Source organism: Pocillopora verrucosa, chromosome 3 (genome assembly GCF_036669915.1).
Source record: "Pocillopora verrucosa isolate sample1 chromosome 3, ASM3666991v2, whole genome shotgun sequence".
In the NCBI taxonomy this organism is placed as follows: Eukaryota; Metazoa; Cnidaria; class Anthozoa; order Scleractinia; family Pocilloporidae; genus Pocillopora; species Pocillopora verrucosa.
In genome coordinates, this window is record NC_089314.1 from 1,136,107 (window position 1) to 1,157,647 (window position 21,541).

At 38.0% G+C, this 21,541-nt stretch overlaps 4 protein-coding genes across 5 annotated transcripts; 3 read left to right on the forward strand and 1 right to left on the reverse strand.

The window, feature by feature from the left end:
* The first annotated feature begins 1,456 nt into the window (after window positions 1-1,456).
* LOC131780232 (carbohydrate sulfotransferase 11-like) lies at window positions 1,457-7,046 on the forward strand. Of its 2 annotated transcripts, none has more exons than XM_059096845.2 (2): window positions 1,457-1,602; window positions 5,474-7,044. In XM_059096845.2, exons 1-2 carry the CDS (start codon window positions 1,485-1,487, stop codon window positions 6,313-6,315), a joined length of 960 nt encoding a protein of 319 aa, XP_058952828.2. In that variant the 5' UTR covers window positions 1,457-1,484; the 3' UTR covers window positions 6,316-7,044. The 2 variants fall into 2 exon arrangements, with proteins under 2 accessions (XP_058952828.2, XP_058952829.2); XM_059096846.2 differs by lacking the exon at window positions 1,457-1,602 and adding an exon at window positions 2,226-2,289 and having other exon boundaries at window positions 5,474-7,046.
* Window positions 7,047-7,197: 151 nt separating this feature from the next.
* Window positions 7,198-11,321, forward strand: LOC131780237 (carbohydrate sulfotransferase 10-like). The gene is made up of 2 exons (XM_059096852.2): window positions 7,198-7,354; window positions 10,008-11,321. The coding sequence occupies exons 1-2, from the start codon at window positions 7,237-7,239 to the stop codon at window positions 10,841-10,843; spliced, it is 954 nt and encodes a 317-aa protein (XP_058952835.2). The 5' UTR covers window positions 7,198-7,236; the 3' UTR covers window positions 10,844-11,321.
* Window positions 11,322-14,234: 2,913 nt separating this feature from the next.
* LOC131780228 (equistatin-like) lies at window positions 14,235-18,773 on the forward strand. The gene is made up of 5 exons (XM_059096840.2): window positions 14,235-14,395; window positions 16,228-16,428; window positions 17,261-17,455; window positions 17,915-18,125; window positions 18,629-18,773. The coding sequence occupies exons 1-4, from the start codon at window positions 14,350-14,352 to the stop codon at window positions 18,115-18,117; spliced, it is 645 nt and encodes a 214-aa protein (XP_058952823.1). The 5' UTR covers window positions 14,235-14,349; the 3' UTR covers window positions 18,118-18,125; window positions 18,629-18,773.
* A 1,058-nt stretch (window positions 18,774-19,831) lies between these two features.
* On the reverse strand, window positions 19,832-21,217 carry LOC131780231 (neuropeptide Y receptor type 6-like). Its single transcript, XM_059096844.2, has one exon. It carries the CDS (start codon window positions 21,086-21,088, stop codon window positions 19,925-19,927), a length of 1,164 nt encoding a protein of 387 aa, XP_058952827.2. The 5' UTR covers window positions 21,089-21,217; the 3' UTR covers window positions 19,832-19,924.
* Window positions 21,218-21,541: the final 324 nt, after the last annotated feature.

Genomic DNA, 21,541 nt, shown 5'->3' on the forward strand with positions numbered 1-21,541 from the left:
GCTTAAGCAATGGTATGGAGGCCATCTGTAAGCATCAAATCAATCCGTTGGGGTTATTTTTTCCAATGGATTTACACAGCTTCTCACCACGAAAAATTAAAAATGTTCTGTAGTTTATAGATGGTTTCTAACTCCAGCATCGACTGCATTTATCCAAATGCTTTCGTGATTGCAGAGAATCAGAGAGAAATAACCACGTAATGATCAGTTTATATTCTTTTGAAATAATCACTGTTGCTGATTAACATATTGTCATTTGTTGTAGTTTAAGTGTGATGCGTGCCTTAGCTTTGAGAAACTATGAAGTTCATAATTAAAACATGCAGTGATTATGAAATTTTGCCAACCTTCGATCAAAGCCGATATTTTTTAGTTGAAAATTTTCAGAAAAAAGAAGGAAAAAAAGACTTGGACTTAAGAGTCGGTTTAAGCTGACGATGAGGTGATATGCTCGCCGTCTTTTGAAACAACCATTGTTGAAATCCTAATTGCTAAGTAGTTGGTATTCTTTCGAATGCCACTGATAAGAAAAAAAGAATACGCAGTTGACTTTCAGAATAAAAAATCACTTTGGTACAGACATGTATCTCACTCACGACTTCTTCTTTTGTTAGTTTCTGCACTGTTTTCGAGAGATGCGAATGGAAAAAATATCTGCTTCATTGCCTTTTGTACAAGTAATTTCAAGTAAATAGGTAAGTAAGCGGCCGCTAGACTGAAAACTCGGTTGTTTTGGCATATGTTTTGAGAATCAAGATGAAAGAAACAAGGAAAAAGGAAGTGATAAGAGAATGTTGTGTAATAAAAGTTAAATTCCAGAATGTCATTCGGCGAATTTCAACAGCGTTCAAGCCAACAGTGGCCAAATTTCTCGGACTTGGCGGTGTAACGGGGTACAATTGTTGTTGCAAACAAGACACGGAGCTGGGTGGCAACGCTTTGAGGGCCACGAGAGCACTTGCAAAAATTCGCAACAATAAAAAGCACGAAAACAAAATAATAAAAGAAACGATCATCTGGAGCGAGGCAAATATTCACATCAAAGTATCTTTTATAAGAATCCTTTTTTATTTAGTTAAAATGGTCGTCCGTAGGTCAAACAATGATGTATTTCATTTCCTATTATTAACCAAATTTTTTCCTGAGCACCAAATGTTAAAGAAGATTTTTACCAGACCAGGTTCACAAAAGATTGTTGAGGAGTACTTATGATTTTTGAGCTTAATAAAAATTATAACCATTATTTTCTCGCCTTTCCTTTTTCTATTTTCTATTTCCCATGTATTATCTATGCAAATTAGCGTTGTTCCCCCTTTGAATATGTAATAAAGGCAAATAATTCATAAATAAATGGAAAAATTGTAGATTTATGAAAAGTCTCTCCTCACGTCGTATTCTTGGAAACTGCCTGTCAAAGTTTTGTTCAATTGAAAAACTGCCACAACCCTGTCGTTGACGGTGGCGCAAGGTGCAAATAGTTCATCATGGTTGGAAAATCTTTTTCACAAGGGATTCGAAGCGATCGCATCATTTTAATAGTCATTGCACTGTGTTTATGTGTGTGGATCTCAAACGAAGTCTTGGTACGATATTTTTCCGGAGGTAGGTTACAACACTTAATTTGAACCCTTCCGTTTTTAGGCCAAGGACCAGCCTTTAGAATATGTAAAAGATTTATTGTTCAATATGTGTCGAGCAACTTCAAGAGCATACTGTAAAAATGAATAATATTGTGAAAATATGAAACTTTTTAACGATAACTGAGAAATTGTACAAGTAAATTGTGGCCAGGTTGAGAGATATTAAATAGCAAATGAGTTTCATCGAAAGTATCACATTCAGAACAAAACCTTTGATCTTTGTGTAATAAAAGTTACATTCCAGCATGATATTCGGTGAAATGAATAATATTGTGGAAATATGAAACTTGTTAATGACAACCAAGAAATTGTATAAGTAAATTGTGGCCAGGTTGAGAGATGTTAAATGGCAAATGAGTTTATAGATGTTCATGAGAATCACGTAAGATAATCAGAAAATCAATTTATCATCGAAAGTATCACATGCATTCAGAACAAAATCGTGGATATATGCAGAAGATACAATATTCAACATATTAACGAATGATATGGCCATGTTTAAGCACCAAATCAATCCGTTGGGGTTTAAACTGTGTCTTAACAAAACACTATTTTTTCTAATGAATTAACAAAGCTTCTCACCACGAAAAAATGACTGCATTTATCCAAATGCTTTTGTGATCGCTGAGATTCAGAGAGAAATAACCGCGTAAGGACCAGTTTATGTTCTTTTGAACTGATCGTTGTTGCTGATTAACATATTTTCATTAGTTTTAGTTAAAGTGTGATGCGTGCCTTAGCTTTGAGAAACTATGAAGTTCATAACTAAAACATGAAGTGATTATGAAATTTTGCCAACCTTCGATCAAAGCTAGTCGATATTTTTTAGTTGAAAATTTTCAGAGAAAAGAAGGAAAAAAAGACGAGCTTAACAGACGGTTTAAGCTAACGATGAGATGATATGCTCGCCGTCTTTTGAAATAAGCATTGTTGAAATCCTAATTGCTCAGTAGTTGGTATTCTTTTGTACGCCAATGATAAGAAAAAAAAACCGCGATAAATACAATTTTAAATAAAGAATCATTTCTTTATTTAAAATTGTCGTCCATAGGTCAAACAATGATTACGTATTTATCATTAACTAAATGGGAAGTGATTCGAATTGGGGGATGTTCCTAATAGCGCTCTAATTTCATGAATCCATTTCGGTTATCGTTTCCAAACAATAAGTCACTGAGATCTTCTGGCAGCTCTGGGGGGTCAGCAAATTGTGATGTGAACTAATCACTCCTCACGTCGTGTCCTTTCAGATCGTTTTTTCGGTTTTTCGGTTTGGTTTCGCTCTTTCCTATTTGGGTACCGGTTTGTCTTCGATCTGAGCGGCAATTAAGCGCCTCCACCAATCTCGAACAGCCGAGAAACGCAAATGTTATAGAGAGGAATGCTTGACAAACCAAATGTGGCTACATTCTCTCAAGTGAAATATCGTTTAATTAATCCAAGTATCACTTCTCTTTCGATTTCTAACTAGGAACGGAACTGATTAGCTTTCCACGTTTTTACATCAGACTTTAATTTTGAAGTCTATTAGATGGTTTTTGTTCCGAATAAGAGAAATTGATAAGGCAATTTGGTCACGTTTGATTTTTTACGAAAAGATACTATTTTAATAATATGTAAAAAAAATCAGTTGGAGAAAAAAATTCTTAAGCCTCGAACTTCTTTGGAGGGTCACGATCCGGCAAAAAATTTTGTTAATTCGTGTTGCTCACGTACAAATCATTCTCAAATTGAGAAATGTGGTTTCCGTCTTGTCACGAGCGTGGGACAAAGAAAAAATTCTGAGTCCTCATGAGGAATCCAACCTCAGACCTTCGGATTCCGCGCTCCGACGCTCTGTGGCTCAGATGTAGAGCATCGGAGCGCAGAATCCGAAGGTCTGAGGTTCGATTCCTCATGGGTATTCAGACTTTTTTCTTTGACCCACGCTCGTGACAAGACAAAAAACATCTTTCTCTATTTCTTTACCGAACTCAAAACTTACCATCTCTCTTAATCTATTTACAAATAGTCTCAAATTATTTTCAGACTTTTTAACTTAGTACACGCGAAAAGAAAACCAAAAAAACCAGCGCTTCGTCGGCATTTAACACATTTTGCTAACTTTTCGAATTTTTTGCAAAGAAAATGCATCTTTTTTTTCAGCTTATGGTCAAGAGCAAGAACAATTGTGGTATTTATGTTGAAAACATTAAAATTCCATCTAGTATAGGTAAGGTTACCCTGGAATCATTTGTTCCGTCTCCTGCCAAGAAGTAATAATGAGCGAAACGCAAAGCTTGCTTCGAACCACGCTTCAAAATTCAAATTCGCTTTATTCTTCCACTTCTATTTCATGTTACGCAAAAGGTCGCGTGAGCGCGCAAAATATGCCACCGTGAGACATTTTAGAATAGTGCAACAATAGCAAGGAACAAAATGGCCGCACTGAACGTGCGTATCATATGTTAAACCATCGAATAAGGTGTTTTTATTCCTTTTAGGATACTTTCATTAGCGCGAATCTAGAGTCATGAAAATTAGTCAGAAAAAGTTGCCTTCCGTCATCTACCGAAAGTCAAACTGGCTTTCTGCAGGTTCTTTATGACTATCATGGTTGCTCTGGAGACGAGACTGAATTTATAGTAACAAGTGTGTATCGTCTATTTTGTTCTATTTCGGGGCCGTCGTAAATTTTAAAGAATGATGAATCGATATTGGTACTATGAATATTCGACAATCGTCGGAGACCGTCGTGGTGATCTTAAAGGACTCCCACGCTAGTTTTTTATTCGAAATAACACTCAAAATGTCGTGTGAAAAGGCCTCCCTGACGAAACATTTGACCGCGTGCAGTAAATGTGGAATACTTTATGGGAAGTCTTTCCGTATGGTATTTACGCATCAGTCGGAATTTTCTGAAACAAACTGACGAGTGCGTAAATACCACATGCATACCAAGATTACATTCTTGTTTAATGAAATTTATTAAATGACCGTGAATATAAGAGAATCATACCTGTCAACTGCGGATAAAGACGTGAATATGAAAGCGATCTTCGTATTAATGTTCATAACTGCAAAGATCGCTTTCATTTTCATGAAATTTTATTGTTAAAAGATATGTAGGTCAAAATCTCATAAATCTCTCGTGAAAGATGTATTGCCTTGCCGGTAGAAACGATTCAACGCTGCCGACAGCAAGTGAAAAATAACAAAACATTTCTCAATGCTTGAAACAAAGCATCTTAAGCTTGAACTTTCATTATCTTCCCTGTCGTTCCTTCGAACGCAGTGAATTAATTCTTCAAGATACATATTTAAAATCCTTGTTCTTTCGGTCGGAAAAAATTATTGCGCAGGTTCAAATCTCGCCGCTTCGTTTACTCATTGTTTTTCTCTATGAATTTTTTTCATCCTGCTTGCTATCTATTCCGCATCATCCTCCACAGACGCTCCTCAGTCACCTTTTTTGAGAGCGCATTTTATAATTTTTCGAAACGATTTGACAGCAGAACGCTGAAAGTTACATGAGAATCGCTTTGAAACAGTTCACACGTGAAACAAACTGATTGGACATATAATTTGAATGTGTCTACAGAACTCCTAAGACATCTTTCTCTAAGCAAAGCACACCCTGATTTAATAAAAATGCTTAACAATTACATTGGCATCGCCTTTGCCGGTGCAGTTTTCATTGATTTTGTGCATCTTCTCTATCATCACCATTGGCAGCACTATAGCCAGTACAGCGGCCATTGCCATCTCCGTGGCCTCTTTATCAATCACTGCCTTGACCAATTATTTTATTGCTACCTCGTGCACTTATCACTATTTTTGTCCGCTTTTCATAGGCTTCACATCCAATTCTCCATCGACGTCGTTTAGTTCGGTTATGACAGAAAGAAGACAGCTTCTACGCGATCAATGCCTGAAGAAGCCACCAAATCCTTTATTTCTCCAAGAAGCTGACTTTACTCGTTTCATCGTTATTGAAAAGTTGAAACTAGTGTTTTGCTTCATCCCCAAAGTTTCATGTACAACTTGGAAGCGAATCCTTTATAGTGCTGAGAATAATGGCGAAAAACTAGAAGGAGTCCCACACCGAAAGAAACTATTTTCTTGGCTTCAGGACTACAGCATTTTTGAGCGGCAGAAGATATTGAGCACTTACTACAAAGCTATGTTTGTCAGAGAGCCTTTTGCGAGGCTGGCATCAGCATATCGAGACAAAATTAAAAAGACGTGGTTCAGAAGATTTCTTCTCCCCGACAAAACAAAGCGAGAAATAAAAAAAGAAAAAGAACATCCATTTTCAGCATTTGTAAATAGAGTTATTGAAACCAACGCAACGCAACAAAAATATCGTGGTATCGAGGATCAACATTGGCGATCATACGAGCAGATATGTCCATGTGAAGTGGACTATGACTTCATTGGTCACTTTGAGAATTTAGACGAGGAGGCACCAACGCTCCTGAAGATTATTGGCGTCGATGGCTACGTAACATTTCCTGATTATCACCCGTCTAAGACTTCGCCTTACATGTTGGAGTATTACTCCCAATTGTCGGTAGATGAAATCTTTCAGCTGAAGAAACTGTTTGATTTGGATTTTAAATTGTTTGGGTATGACTTTCCCGGGCCTTTAGAGGGTACTTTAAAGAAAAAGGTCTCTCAGAGGAAAGCTGAGTAAGATGTTAATGCAGTATTTAGAGACTGATGAATTGACTTTAAAAAAACTCAAAACGGAAAAGGGGCTTCAATGAGGGAACAAATTGTTTATTGACAGTATGCATCTTTCATCCCAGGTTTACCGACATACTACCGTTGTATTTAACGTCAGGTAAAACCTCAAGACTAACGTAGATTTTTTTTTTTGAAGAAAGACTTGATTCCAAAAGACGTTGAAAACTGCTTAAAGCAAATAACTTACAGAAAAAAAGTGGGAAACGAGGAATAGTTCGGAGTAGTAAATGCATGAAGTAACAGGAAATTTTCAACCAGAAGACTCGTTTGCTTTTATAATGTCAAAGGTGTCAAGGTTTTTCCACTCCAAGCACCAGTTGGTTAAGTCCGTACTTGAACCAAATGGCCTATCCAGCCATCCAGAGCTTTTTCGGTTTCCATAACATGAAGCAAGTTCTCTCGCGCGGACCTCTCTTGGTAATATGTGGATCTCACTATCTCAGGATGATATGCCATAATTTACACAACTTATGTAGAGAACTTTGAATAGCGGGCCGGTGGTTTTTAGCCGTCAATGGCACTTTTGTTTTAGAAGGCTCTCGAACACTTTCCCTGGAAAAATAAACTTCGAGTAATATAAAGCCTGTGTTTATCAACCTGTTTTCCTTTCGTGGCTAATACAGTTAATGACATTCATAAACTATTAGAATGTTTAATAAGAGAATCATAAACTCATTAAGACTCGACAAATAAGTTGAGAGCGAGGCAAATATTTACATAAAATTGTCTTTTGTGAATATATTTTATTATTATGGTTGTCCATAAGTCAAAAGAAAAAAAAACCATTCACTTCATTTTATCGCGAAGTGCGTTTTTTTCATTTGGAAAACTGCCACAACCCGCAAGTGCAAGCTGCAATTTGATCATCATGTTTGGAAAATCTTACTCAAGAGGCATTCGAAAGGATCGCATTATTTTGGTAGTCTTTGCATTGTGTTTGTGCGTGTGGATCTCAAACATAGTTTTGGGAAGATATTTTTCTGGAGGTAAGTTACGATCATACAGGATTCGAACCCTTCTGTTTTTAGGCTGAACACTCAGTTTTGATCCCGCAGATTATTGGAGCGTCCTGTTTCAAAAATGAACCTACTGAAGATTAAACAATTTGTTAGAATACTAACAGAAATTCATACCAGCTCTTAAAATATTTTGCAATTCTGTGTTTGACCACCTTTAAGCGTTTTATTTTGGCCATTCGTTTGCTCAGGTGTAATGTCACTGCGAGTATAAAGAAAATTTACCCACGTTTGGGTGGCTGAGTTGGATATATTTAATCCCCAGTCATTTAAAACCCTATGGATACAATAATTTGCTTTCAGGCCGTTATTTCTCAGATAGAAGTTGCACTGAATTGAAATTCTCAATATTGAGTTTTCCGCGTTTGTCATTTTGGAAAGGGCTCACTTAAATATCACTTCGCTAAATATAACCTCACGGAACTTGTTCTATTCCATTGATTGGATCTAAATAGTTGATTATGGTTCAAATCAACTTATGAACATCGGCCATGTGTCGATATGCAGTGATAGCAAACCGATGGAAAGATAGTAAACACCCATCATGATTAATAACTGTAGTCAAATACATGATAGCGTTAAGTTTGGCGGTTTTCGTATGTTCAAGTTTGTGTGTAACACTGCGAGACTTGAGACTTATTATGACGTCTGCTTGAGAGGAAAACCTTTTTTCTTGAGTATCAGTTTTATAGTAGAACGATTGTGATTTTCTGGAGGACTTTGAGTTTATTGATCATTAGTTCGTTCACAATTTTACACGCTAGCACAGCACGATTAGTGGGTCCAAAACTAAAGCGTATTTCACCTGTTCAACATAGTAGAACATGCTTAGGGTTTTTTGCTTAACCTTTGACACTCAAGACCTTTTGTTTTTTTAAGATTGTAAGACACTATTATGCAACTAATCTTAACAGAAGACACGATCAAATTGACAAGGGTCAAAAAGAAGCATCTCTGTAGCCTTTATTGGTATTCATATAAGAGAAAGTTTTCGTCCATAGCCTAATGTGGCAAGTATCTTTAAGAGCACATCTAATAAAGCCTGCTGAAATAAGTTCTTTTGTTTTCAAGTGGTAAACTGTTCTAATTGTCCTTTAGAGAATCACAAGAAAAAATTTCTTTATTTCATCATGCTCGGGTAATAATCACTCTAAAGTTATTTACTGCGCTCCGTCGGCGGCTAAAATCGAGCGATAACGCGTTTTTTTTTTAACTAAAAGGCGAAAATGAAAACAGTTCTTGTATATAATGTTCAAACCATTAACATTCCGTCAGGTATAGGCTTGGTTGCCCTGGAACTCAATTTCTTGCCTTGAAAGCAATAACCGGCGAGCGAGATGTAATTGTGAAATGTTGCATCACCAGAAAAGTCGAATCAAACTTGGCAGGGCTTATTTTAAACCACATAGCTATATTAAATAAGTGTTATTACTTGTAAGATACTTTCTTCGGCGCAAATTTAAAGTTATGAGAAATGATTGGAGAAAGTTGCCTTCCTTAATCTACCGAATGTGTAAATTTTCCGTAAGATCTTGACTGCTGTCATGGTTACTCGGGAGACGAAACTGAACTTATGTTCCGTCTCATTTCTAGGTCGTCGTAAATCTTGAAGACTTATGAATCGATATTGGCATTATGAAAGGGTATTATATTCGAGAATCTTCCGAGACCGTCACTAATTTTCTACTCCGAACAAATCATTAAGTATCGTGCCAAATGACTCGCTAAGCCTTCTATTTTTCTACTTATATTTTTAAAACATTTTTACGTATTTTTGGGGTCTCTGGCTGAATTGTGATAGCAAACAGGAGCAGATTAGTGTTAAACCAAGGGAAAATAATGTTTCATCATTTCCTTGTGATGAAACTGATTAATCAACACTGAAGACGTGGGCTCATATACTAAAACAACTTTAAAACCGTGACTACCTTCTTTGGTCAACGCTTTGACTCAGAACGTTGTCACGAACCAGCTAAAACTGATTCCAAAAACTCGTTCAAAAATGTTTTATCCGCATCTGGGCTCATAACCAAGTTGAAAAACGTTTTTGCTGAAGAGCTTTTACCTCATATTTTTTTTATCACTGTCACTGTTAGTGATGGTTTTCGTTGTTGTTTTCGTTCCTGTTTCCATCACCATTATCATTACCACTGCTATATTTACATTGGCATCGCCATTGCCAACGGAATTTCCACCGATTTTCCATGTACTACATCACCACCATTGGTATCGGCATTGCCACTGATAGTGCAATGGCCATTGCCATTGCCAATGCTATATTTATACTGGCATCGCCTTAGCCCATGGAATTTCCCCTGATTTTTCCATGTGCTACATCACCTCCATTGGTGTTGGCATTGCCAGTGATAGTGCAATGGCTATTGCCATTGCCATTGCCAATGCTATATTTATATTAGCATCGCCATTGCGCATGGAATTTCCATTGATTTTTCCATGTGCTACATCACCACCATTGGTATTGGCATTGCCATTGGTAGTGCAATGGCCATTGCCATTACTGTCATCATAGCCATATCCATAGCCACTGCCTCAATCACCACCTTGATCAATCATTATATGGCTTCCTCGTGTACTTATCACTATTTTTGTCCTATTTTTATAGGCTTCACATCCAATTCTCCATCGATGTCGTTTAGTTTAGTGATGACAGAAAGAAGACAGCTTCTGCGCGATCAGTGCCTGAAGAAGCCACCAAATCCTTTATTTCTCCAAGAAGCCGACTTCACCCGTTTCATCGTCATTGAAAAGTTGAAGCTCGTGTTTTGCTTCATTCCCAAAGTTTCATGTACAACTTGGAAGAAAATCCTGTATAGTGCCGCGAATAATGGCGAAAACCTGGAAGGAATCCCACACCGAAGGAAACTATTTTCTTGGCTCAAGGACTACAGCATTTTTGAGCGGCAGAAGATATTGAGCACCTACTACAAAGCCATGTTTGTCAGAGAGCCTTTTGCGAGGCTGGCATCGGCATATCGAGACAAAATTAAATTTGATTGGTTCAAAAGATTTATTCTCCTTGACAGAACAAAGCGAGAAACTAAGAAAGTAAGAACGCCATTTTCAGCATTTGTAAATAGAGTTATTGAAACCAACGCCACACAACTAAAAAATCGTGGTATCGAGGATCAACATTGGCGCTCATACGAGCAGATATGTCCGTGTGAAGTGGACTATGACTTCATTGGTCACTTTGAGAATTTAGACAAGGAGGCACCAACACTCCTGAAGATTATTGGCGTTGATGGCTACGTAACATTTCCTGATTATCGCCCGTCCAAGACTTCGTCGAACATGTTGAAGTATTACTCCCAATTGACGATAGATGAAATCTTTCAGCTGAAGAAACTGTTTGATTTGGATTTTAAATTGTTTGGGTATGACTTTCCCGGGCCTTTAGAGGGTATTTTAAAGAAAAAAGGTCCTTCAGAAGAAAGCTGATTACATGCTTTTTATGATGGTTATTATTTATGGCCTAGATACCCGGTATATAATTCCAGATATTCCGGAATCTATATTTTAAGCTTAAGTACCCGGCCCGTACCTTGTTTATTTTATTTCCTAAGCTATGGCGTGTCCCTATCATTTTTCAACTTCTACAATAGGGCCTCAGGAACTGTTGTAGTGATGACATAAAAATTAAAAACACAAGAGTGTCATTTTATGTTATTTAAGTTAACCATAGGATAAAATGGCCAAAATTTCAACCGTTAGCTGTAAAAGCAAATTGAGGAAGACATCTTTCATCGGTAATGGCTTCTACGGCTAACGGTTAAAATTTTGGCCATTCTACCGCACGGTTCACCCAAATAACATAAAATGACACATTGTTGAAAGGAAAACTTGTTACGGTTAACTTTTTTAACAACAAACGGCTTAATATCGTCCAGTTTGCACGCCTAATGGCTACAATTTTTGGCCGTTTTACGGCTAACAGTTAACTCCATTAAAGAGTTTTCACGACGCTGGGTTAGCATTTGACTTGGGTGAAGTCTTCTCAGTCCTATCCAAGATAGTTATATGATAGGAATTTATATCTCTTATTCACAATTGTCCGCTGAAACGGCTTTAGGGAAGAAGCTCAGTTAAAGTTCTTGGCTTTGGATGGACTCAGAAATTGCCTAATTCTAGTCCTCTCCCGGTCGAGAAACTTGATCATTATTTATTAGACAAAGCGTCACTTTGAGAGAGACAAGAGGGAGTCGGACTAGAGTGTGGTTCTCAGTCGACTTCTTTACTATTAATTACGACATGGCTACAACTGAAATATGAGGAAAAATCTAAAAGCCAATGAACAAATGTTTTGATTATGGGAGTCAAACTAGGACATTTCTCAATATTTAAAGGGGTAACTTTCTAAAGAAACTGTGGTGCTGCGTCAGTGGGAGAGTATAGCAGGTAATTTAGTGTTAACAACTGGGTTGAAAACGTAAATTAGCCACCGTAAAGGGTAAAAAAGCTGACGTTTCGAGCGTTAGCCCTTCGTCAGAGCGATTAGAGGAATTGTGGGTTGTGTGTGGATTTATATGTAGAAAGTGGAGCTACGCCATTGGTGGGAATATGGTGACGATATGAAGATTTGGTGACGTCACCATATTCCCACCTATGGCGTAGCTCCACTTTCTACATATAAATCCACACACAACCCACAATTCCTCTAATCGCTCTGACGAAGGGCTAACGCTCGAAACTTCAGCTTTTTTACCCTTTACGGTGCCTAATTTACGTTTTCAACCCAGTTGTTCTCAATATTTAAGTTTGTTCCATTCGTCTACAAAAGGTAAAAACAAAAGTATTTTCTCCGGTTTGATAAAATACATTCTTTGTAAAATGGTTCACTTTTCCTGTAATATTTCTATCAATAATATTCAGTCCAGGCAAAATGTTTTGAATGTCTCAAAGGCCTCATTATTCAAGTAGAGCTTCGAAGACCTGAAAATCACTTAAATAAGGAGGGGTTATTGAAAAAGTTTTCTGCGACAACTAAAAGAAGCATGACCAAAAGCATTTTCAAAGTTAAACGCATGTTCTTAACATAACGTAGTCATGTAAACTTAGCCGGCACGGATCTTTTGGAGCGGATATATAAAAAAGTGGGAAATGATCATGAGGTAAAGCGGAGAACTGGAAATGCATTGTGTAACGGGAAGCGTTCAAGCGGAGAAGGTTGCTTTCCTATTGTTAAATGTCGTGGGTGTCAAGTTTCCCATTCCAAGCATGCACTAGTACTATGAAACACCACAGGGACTAAACGTTTGCGTAAATGATATGAAATGACTGAGGTATCATTAAGGAAATATACTGCAGCGAACTTCGCTGGAAGTGTAATTTGAATGAAAATTTAAAGTTCGATTTGCGATGCCCACCACCTTAACGAACCAAGTTCCCGAGGAGAAAAATTCCCATTCCCTCTCGAAAGTGACGATTCAGCATCACGGAGATCTTAATAAACAACAATAACAAAAGCATACGTAAAAAAAAAAGACACTAGTAAGAAAGGAATTCAATTATTCCGTTATTATTCCGATATTAAATATGGCGAGGTTTCACGCAAATTGATCATTATGTTGATAAAGCCTGACCACACACAGACACACACGCACACGCACACGCACACACACATATTTATATATATAAACATTAACAAAACGCCGACCATAGGTTGCTTAAAGAGCAAATGAAAATCATTTCGCCAAGGAGTTTGGAACCAGGAGTAGGCAAAGACTATTATTAGTCCAACGAGCAGTGGCCTTTTCAAAACCTTTTAGGGTGGACTCTGTCGACTACACGGTTAAGAAAATGCGATACCGTACTTCAGAATAATAAAATACATGTGCTTGTCCCTCAGATGTCGGTAAGACCCTAGTGCAGCTGCAGGGCACCTTTAATGAAAATCCTGTGAAACCATTCTCTCCACTGCTATTTATGGCTACGCTTAACGATCTATTGATGCTTAAAGGCTCTTCGTCTCCTGGCTTTTCCACGGGTCACTTGTCAAGAACGTGACCCAGATCTAATATGATATTAAGTTTTTGTGAAACAGTTCTGAGCAGGAGAAACTGACAAGATGCCGTGTATCATCCTGTGGAAACTGTCACTGAAACATCATGATCTAAGCCAGAAGACAGTTTCCACCCAACTGTCACAAAGGGCTAATGCTCGAAACGTTAGCCTTTAAACTTTTTAAGGTGGCTAATTTACGTTTTCAACTCAACTGTTAAGTTCAGTTTGTTCTGTTAATAGAAACCTAGAATATGACGTGATGCCGTGCATCACCCTGTGGATACTGTCACTGAAACATCATGAAAGTCAAAGGAAGATGTTAATAGGGCCAGCCTCTTTATTGTCCCATCCTGCTACGAGACAAGTTTGAAATCCATTATTTAGGCCTGCTGTTTAATTATTAGTTCTCAGTGAAAAACATTTTTCAGATCTTTTACAACGCAAACTGATACAAAAAACAATCAGCAGTCCGCAAGGCAAATAATGACTCATTGTTAGCTATTTTCTATTCAATTAAAGACTGTTGTAAATGATTGGCAGTCAGACCGCTTGTTTGGCGTCAAAGCCTGCCTTTGCGTGCCTTCGAGCGATTTGTTGTTGGTGTAAGATACGCGTAGTGTCCCAGACCACATTCAGCCTGTCAGTACGATCTCAGCAACAACACACGGTTTCATTAATTTCAAGGATTAGTATCAGACACATATAAACCAGGTAAAATACTTCTGTTAATATCTGTAGCAGGTGTAGTATATTGAATATTTGTGGTGGTTGTAGTGACAATTCAAAAAACCTGCTCGGGGACATAATAACTTGTATAACACGAATGCTAAACAATTGTGCAAACTTCCCGGATGTTAACGATACTGATACAAGATCTCCCATCAACTGTCAACCAACATGAAATCAGCTGAGGACTCTTTGGGCTTAAACTAGGGAAGTAGGAGATGTTTTCCCTACTGATATTGGTTTCCTTAATCGCGTGTGGGAACGGTATGTTTTTCAATGTTTACTTGATTTACAAGGGGATATAATATTTTCCGACAAGCTATCGTTTTGAAGTTGAGTTCGGTAAATGTATTCGAGCACCTTTTCTCTGTGTTAAACTTAATTTTCTCCACGGTTTTTGTTTTTCTTTAAGGCGGGTGAGTTCACTGATTAACAGTCGAGGCTATGAGCTTTCACCTTCAGCTGTAATTTAACACGAGCATAGACAGGGTTTTCAATTGATGTAAACTCTTTGATTTAGTTAATTCTGGAGGGATTCAAAGAGACATCACAGATGAAGTAGGAAAGTGTGGGGCTATGGATAATCTAATAACACCCCATTCCTGCACGGCAAGTGGACAAAGAAAAAACAGAAAACAAAAAAGCAATATCATTCAACATTTAGTACACATGTATATTCATGCATGATTTACACACTCATCGCAAAGCCATATGTGTCTGTATAGTCATGTTACACACTAGCGTGTAATTTGTCGAAAGTGGATTTGCAGCCAGTTATCGATGAAATGGGTCCTTGCTTACACAATCAATAACTTGGTGTTTGAGTCTGTTGTAAAGTTTGCAATCCTTGTTTCTTGTTTTGCAATCCATTTTGGCATGTTACAAGATTTTTGCCCCTCAGATGAGGTTTAAAATTTAGTTCAAACTAGGACAGCACAGTTCAGTGATAATTATATCAGGGTCCATTGAACAAGAAACACAACAACATAGGCAATTATGTGTCTCAATACACCATAGCTTAAACAATATAAACAATGCACACTGCTCTGTTCAAAATGACTGAAACACTGTAATGTGAGAATTTATACCCTAGAATACCTGCTTTAAAGGCTGAGCAAACCAGAGCACGGCATATCCAATTGTTCCCTCTCTAGATGTGCACAGTCACAGTGCTGGTATGCTGGGAGTGATACAATAATTTTTTTCTTTGCTTAGGGAGCAGTTAAACATAATTGTTGTATTCCTAATGACCCAACAGAAATGTGGAAAAGTAAATGCTTAAAAGGATTTTTTGAGGATTTTTACAAAATTTCAAAGTGAAGACTTACTGAAGAAAGGCTTGTTAACTGAAAACAAGAAAGAAGTATTCAAGAGATTATAATCATTTGGTATTATTTATAAAAGAAAACATGTTTATGTTAATAACTGTTGCATTTGTGTTTCCACTTTCATTCCATTCATTCTATTCTACTGCATTTTGTAGCCTTTCAATGAATATTCAACCAGACTCTTCTCTTACATTTTTGCTCTTTACCAAGCTAGAAGAATTAGTGCAGAATTTTGTTTTAATTGTTCTATTTTTGTGTTATCACAGTGCTCTTTCACTCAGTTATCTCAATAAAACTTGTTCTGTGCAATGTTTCACTCATGAATGCAACATCATGGGAAGTGCTTCTAAAAAACTGCACAACAAAGAGATCAGTTTTTCTCCATGCTTCCTCTTGTGGATGTCAACATGCATCTTTTGTTTCACTTCTATTAGAACTTGTTTGAATACTGCAGAAATGTAAATTTAGTCAATGTTCCATGTTTTTGTTTACCTTTTTTCTTTCTGTTCATAGCTATTGTTATTAACTCAGTTGTTTAAGTTTTGTTTCTCTTGTGGGTCACAATCATGCTACTTTTCCTCTTTCAAGTATTTTATGAAAATTGCTGAAAAACATGTATTCATTCAGTGTTTAATGTGTGTTAACCTATTTCTTTATTTTTATACCTTTGCTATTATTCACTTTGTTGAGGTTTGACTCCTGATTTTCTATTAAGCTTTATGTCTTTTGTTTTTTTGTTTTTGTTTCTGTCTCTTTGCTTTAAAACAGCTGCAACAACATGCGAAGAACAAAGAGATCAAGCCTCACAAGAAGGGTTGGTTGGAGCGTTTGTCCCAGAATGCAATGTGGATGGTAGTTTCAAGCCTGAACAGTGCTGGGGATCAACTGGGTATTGTTGGTGCGTGAACGAACATGGCACTGAAGTACCGCGTACTAAAGTACGAGGGAAACCAGACTGCAGTAAGAAAGGTAACTTGAAATCGAACTGATTGGAATCAAACTCACCCTGAATCTTATTTTGTTTATACAAATCACATTAGCCTATCAAAACACTGCCCTTAAGTAAGTACTGCATGATAAACACCGCCCCCGACTGAGCGTTGAACTGTAATGCAGAACATAAAGCTGCGCCTTTTTCCAGAAAAGGGCTGGAGAACGGTGGAAATTTGATAGAATAATGAAATGGTAAATTTCCTTTGCTTGATAGGTAGAAGTAGATAGATAGTAGTGTAGTTACATCTTTGGATGTATGTAGGGAAAGAACCCCTTACCTTTCATCATTCACCATTAGGCCCGTTAACATTACCGCTTAACTGCTTGGGGTCGGCCTTTTTTTGCTTTTGTGGCGAGATCGTTTTTCCGCAACGAGATATTTAAGAAAATGGTTGATGCTCTCTGTAAAGAAGACATAATCGAAAGTTTGCTAATGCTCAAATCGAGGTCTTTTTTACAATCGTGTTTGCTTTCCAACCTAAAATTTACATTACCCTACCAAGCTAACGTTTAATACATTTTACCGTTAGTTTCCGCCTTGCTAACAATCTGCCATATTATAATGCGTACACAAGGATATTTAAAACAGCTTACATTGTATAAAGTCAATTTTTTGAAACTTCACTGGTGGAAAATGCACTCTGACCTCTGCTCTAATCGTCAGCTAATCGTCGGCTTACTTCATCTTACATTAGTGACAACCCCGGCTTCGATGTACGCAAGTTAAGCTTGAACCAACCCCTAAAAGATTGAACTGTCCTTTGATACAGTAGAAAGCCATATTTTCTCTTTATTTTTGCTACCACAGGTGTCCTTTCTTTTTGCCAAAGCCTTCAAGCAATCATCGTCAACGTTCCCGGCTGGTGTGGACCTCCAAGATGCAAACCGGACGGAAGTTTTGAGGAAGTGCAGTGCTGTGCCAACACTGGGAAGTGTTACTGCGTGGACAAGGAGGGAAAAAAGATCGAAGGAACGGAAAAATCTGGACAACCAGATTGTGAATGTACGTTTCCATCATTTGCTGTTTTTTTAATTTTACAATGTGTTAATTGATGGGTCTGTGAATGAAAGGGTTAACGAGTAAGGGAATTAGTGAATAGATTGGTGTAAGCAAATTCATGCTCGAATAATCAAATAATTTAAGAGATAGATTAATTTAGAAATAACTGAGTAACTGTAAATGAATGTCCAGCTGGTCCAAATTCGATCGAGAAGTCTGAGATTGATCGCTTTCTGTGGTCATATGTTTGTGGTGCCGAGCGAGACACTTTACCTCTCAGTGCCACAATCATTGCTGTGAGTTGCCTGCGATCAAGTTGACTTCACATCTAGTCGCTTCTTTCTCGGATGGAAACTGGAATTAGCACCGACACCTAAACTTGGAACTATGCACTGTGTTTCGGCTAATTTTTTTTGTAGTTGCATTTCCAATCGAATCTTTTCTTTTTTATCGTACTTGCAGCTGTCACATCGAAGTGTGAAAAGACAAGACTGGAGGCTTTAGCGAAAGGTCCTTTACTAGGACAGTTTATTCCACACTGCAAGGAAGATGGCTCATTTGAGCCAGCGCAATGTTGGGCCAGCACTGGATATTGTTGGTGTGTTGACGAGAATGGCGAGAAGAGGGACGGTACCACGGTGCGGTTCGAACAACCGAACTGTTGAAAAGTCAGGTATAAAGATATACGTTCTTTGGTACTGACTTCCTAGTTGAATTTAGTCTTTAAACTTGTTTGCATGATTAATAAATTTGGTATCGATGTGATATTAATTGATATTTTAATGTTAATTCGTAACAATCTTTGACCGCTTCCCATTAAATAAACGCCTCTCGTGTCGGTCAAATTTTGAATTCGCGCCAACTCTCCCCGTCCCATTCTTCTAGACGAGTGTTTGTGTTCGCCGAACTATTGAAGAGCGTGATTGTAGCATAGAATTTGCACGTTTATACCTTACTTGTTCAGCGTCATATTTTGCCCCTCACACTGAATTGACATTTTCTCAGCGACAATGAGCTCGCTACAAATAGTGTGGGCACCATACCTCTCGTGAAGCTCCGGCTCAGGCGTCTGTTTCGCTCTTGGGGCCCAATTTCACACTGTTTTTCAAAATAACAAACACTACATTAAACATTGCAAACAGATAGGGACATTCATGAGTTTTTTCTTGATTGCAGAGTTCAAGAGGAAGGCTTTCGCGGGAATGACTACCCAATTATTCAGATAATCTGTGCTGGGATAAAAATGAAACAAATAGTGCAATATTAGTTTCGTTGAAAACGAACGACATATTTGTAGAAATAAAATGACAATAGTACAGAATCCTTGCTTCATTACTTTGGATCTCGTTGTGGTAGAGAAACTTGTAGGGAGTGATATATTATTATGAATACTTTGTCTTTGTCCCCATTCGTGGGTTGGAAGGCTGAGGTGAGAACTTAACACAAAAGAGCATTCGACAATACGTTTTATGCCTCCTCTGTCTCCCTTTTCAAGTGTGCGTAATCTTGATGTCCTCTGTACCAGAGAGTGATAGATTTTATCTGGTGTTCTTATTCATGATACATAACAACAGCCGATCTCGGATCATGGGATCCATTTTTCATCAACGAAAGTGTCTTGAATGATTAGCTTCTGGTGCTAAGTACACGAAGGCTTGCCTTTGTTCACAGTTTGGGAGAGACCTTGAAAAGTTCCCTACCTCCTTTTTGCGCGAATTTTCTATAATACTTAAAGCGACAAGACAGTCAAAGTCCCTTGCTTCAGACAGCTTTTATTGGGCAATATTTCGGTCCACGTGAAGGAAACAGCGAAGCTATTATAAACAATTTTGATTTACGTACAACACACGTTACTTCGAGAGTCCCCTGATTGAAAAATTCCCTGTACATCTGGTCATATATTCCAGTTGGGAGCCGTGTGGGAGATTTATCATCATGAACCCCACCGTTTCACTCCCAAGATCAACCTATAAATTTTCTGCATTGTATATCAGACATCTTTCATGAGATTTTGGTGTAATAATCTTCCTTTCTGCCCCATTTTTGTTTTAAAATAAATATCGTAGGGAGAAGCTTCTTTTCGGTCACTGAGTAATAAAAGGGCGAACTGACCAGCTGCAACATCTAGACTGTTCTCTGTCACCGACGTCTTCCGTAATGACAGAAATATCGCAGATGTCTACGTTGCTCTTTACATTTTCGCAATCAGCTCGTCAATATTTCACTTACATAAGTAGATAACCACTTGAAAGTCCTTAGGCATGAGAGAAACTTTCTCTAATGACATGGTATTGACATCACGTACAACGATCTAACTCTATGATTGCTAAAATTTGTACAAATATCATCATCTGGAGATAATGGAGTAATCATGTGTTTATTTACAAATTTGCACAAGCATATGGTGCCAGTGATAATGCAGCGCTAATGTCCGCTCATTAATTTTGTGTTTTCACAGCAAGTACATATTTTTTAAACGGGGGTAACTAAAATTGCACTCTCTTCGTCTAGATTGTATTCTCGAGGGATTCCACCCGTTTCGAACTTCTTGTCACAAGTGCCATTTTTCTTATCTCTTCTTAGCTTAACGACATTCTGCAACCTATTGGTAAACCGAGAAGAGATTTCCTTCAGTTCCAATCGGAAATCCTTAGACACTATTGAATAGATCAGCGGATCGGATGCTGAGTTAATTACAACACCAATAACACAGATGTTATAGATGAGCCAGAAGAATTTCTCGAAGAAGAATTCTTCCCAGAATAGCAGCAAAACTCGGAGAAAATTCAGTGGAAGCATCGAGATCGTGAATACTAGCACTATGGGTGTGAGAAGTTTCTTGGCCTTCGAATTCTGCCGCATTCTCTTTTCCTGCTCCGTAAAACGCATAGAAATACGAGGATCTCGGACGTTCTTCTCCCTTGAACGCCGTTTAATACTTGATCTATGGAAGTTGTTGCTTTGTTGTATCTGTCTGGTAATCTTAGCATAGGTAAAAACGATGATTGCCAGAGGCAGCAGGTACCAAAAGATTGTCAAAGATATGATGTATACACTGTGCACTGCGTGAGACCAAACGACATCACAGTACGTCTCAGTAGCATTTTCCACAAAATTCATCACAAAAAGCAACGGGAAAGTCACAACGAGAAACGAAACGATCCAAATCACAACAATTCCCCATTTTAAAGGCTTTGTAGAGATATAGGTGCTGTTACGAAATCCGTTAGAGGTAGTGATTTTTCTGTAGCGTTCAATAGCTATAGCGGTAATGGACCAAACGGAGACTCCATGAAAGACTTCTGCTAAGGGATAAAAATATAAACATACCACTTTACCAAATGGCCAATGCAGTGGAAGCTGCTCTTTCACCACGGCAATAGGAAAACTGATAGCCAAGATCCCAATATCTGCCAAGGCCAGATTTCTAATGTAAAGTTTCAGCCCCGAGCGAAATTTTCGTTGTCTTGATATCACAAATGATACCGTTATGTTCCCAACAAGGCCCATGAAGGCTAACATCACCTCGAAAGTTAGGCGAGCGACCATAAGGACAAATGGCTCCTCGTAGTAAGCTTGGTTCATCGCAGGCGATATGTTGTCCTCCCCATCAGAATTATTATTTTGCACATTCATTACGGCTAGAAATCCTTACAAAACCGTCATAAACTCCTGCTAAAAAGATCTTTCAACCTTTGTTAGGTTGAGGTCAGTCGTCAATCAGTGCCTGGTCGTATCCACCATCAGCTTTATGTCAATTTTTTCTTGAAGTCGTTCTCTGTTATCAAGATTTTTCTACTGAATACATCTGGTTTCAATTGAAACTCTTTTAGTTTCCCCAGGCGGTCTGGCTCATGATGGATGCAAAGCATTTCAGATCAGGTTGATAGACAACAAAAATATTTTATCGTGTCAATGAGCCGAATCGCGATTATGATGAAGCAACTACTATGTATATTTGATATCCACTTCAATCCGCTCAACTCGCAAATATTTGGTTAAATAAGCAACAGGAAATCAAATTAACGCAACTTTTCATGAACCCTCTCACTCTCAAAAGTGATCAAAAATGAATTTCTCCCAGATGAG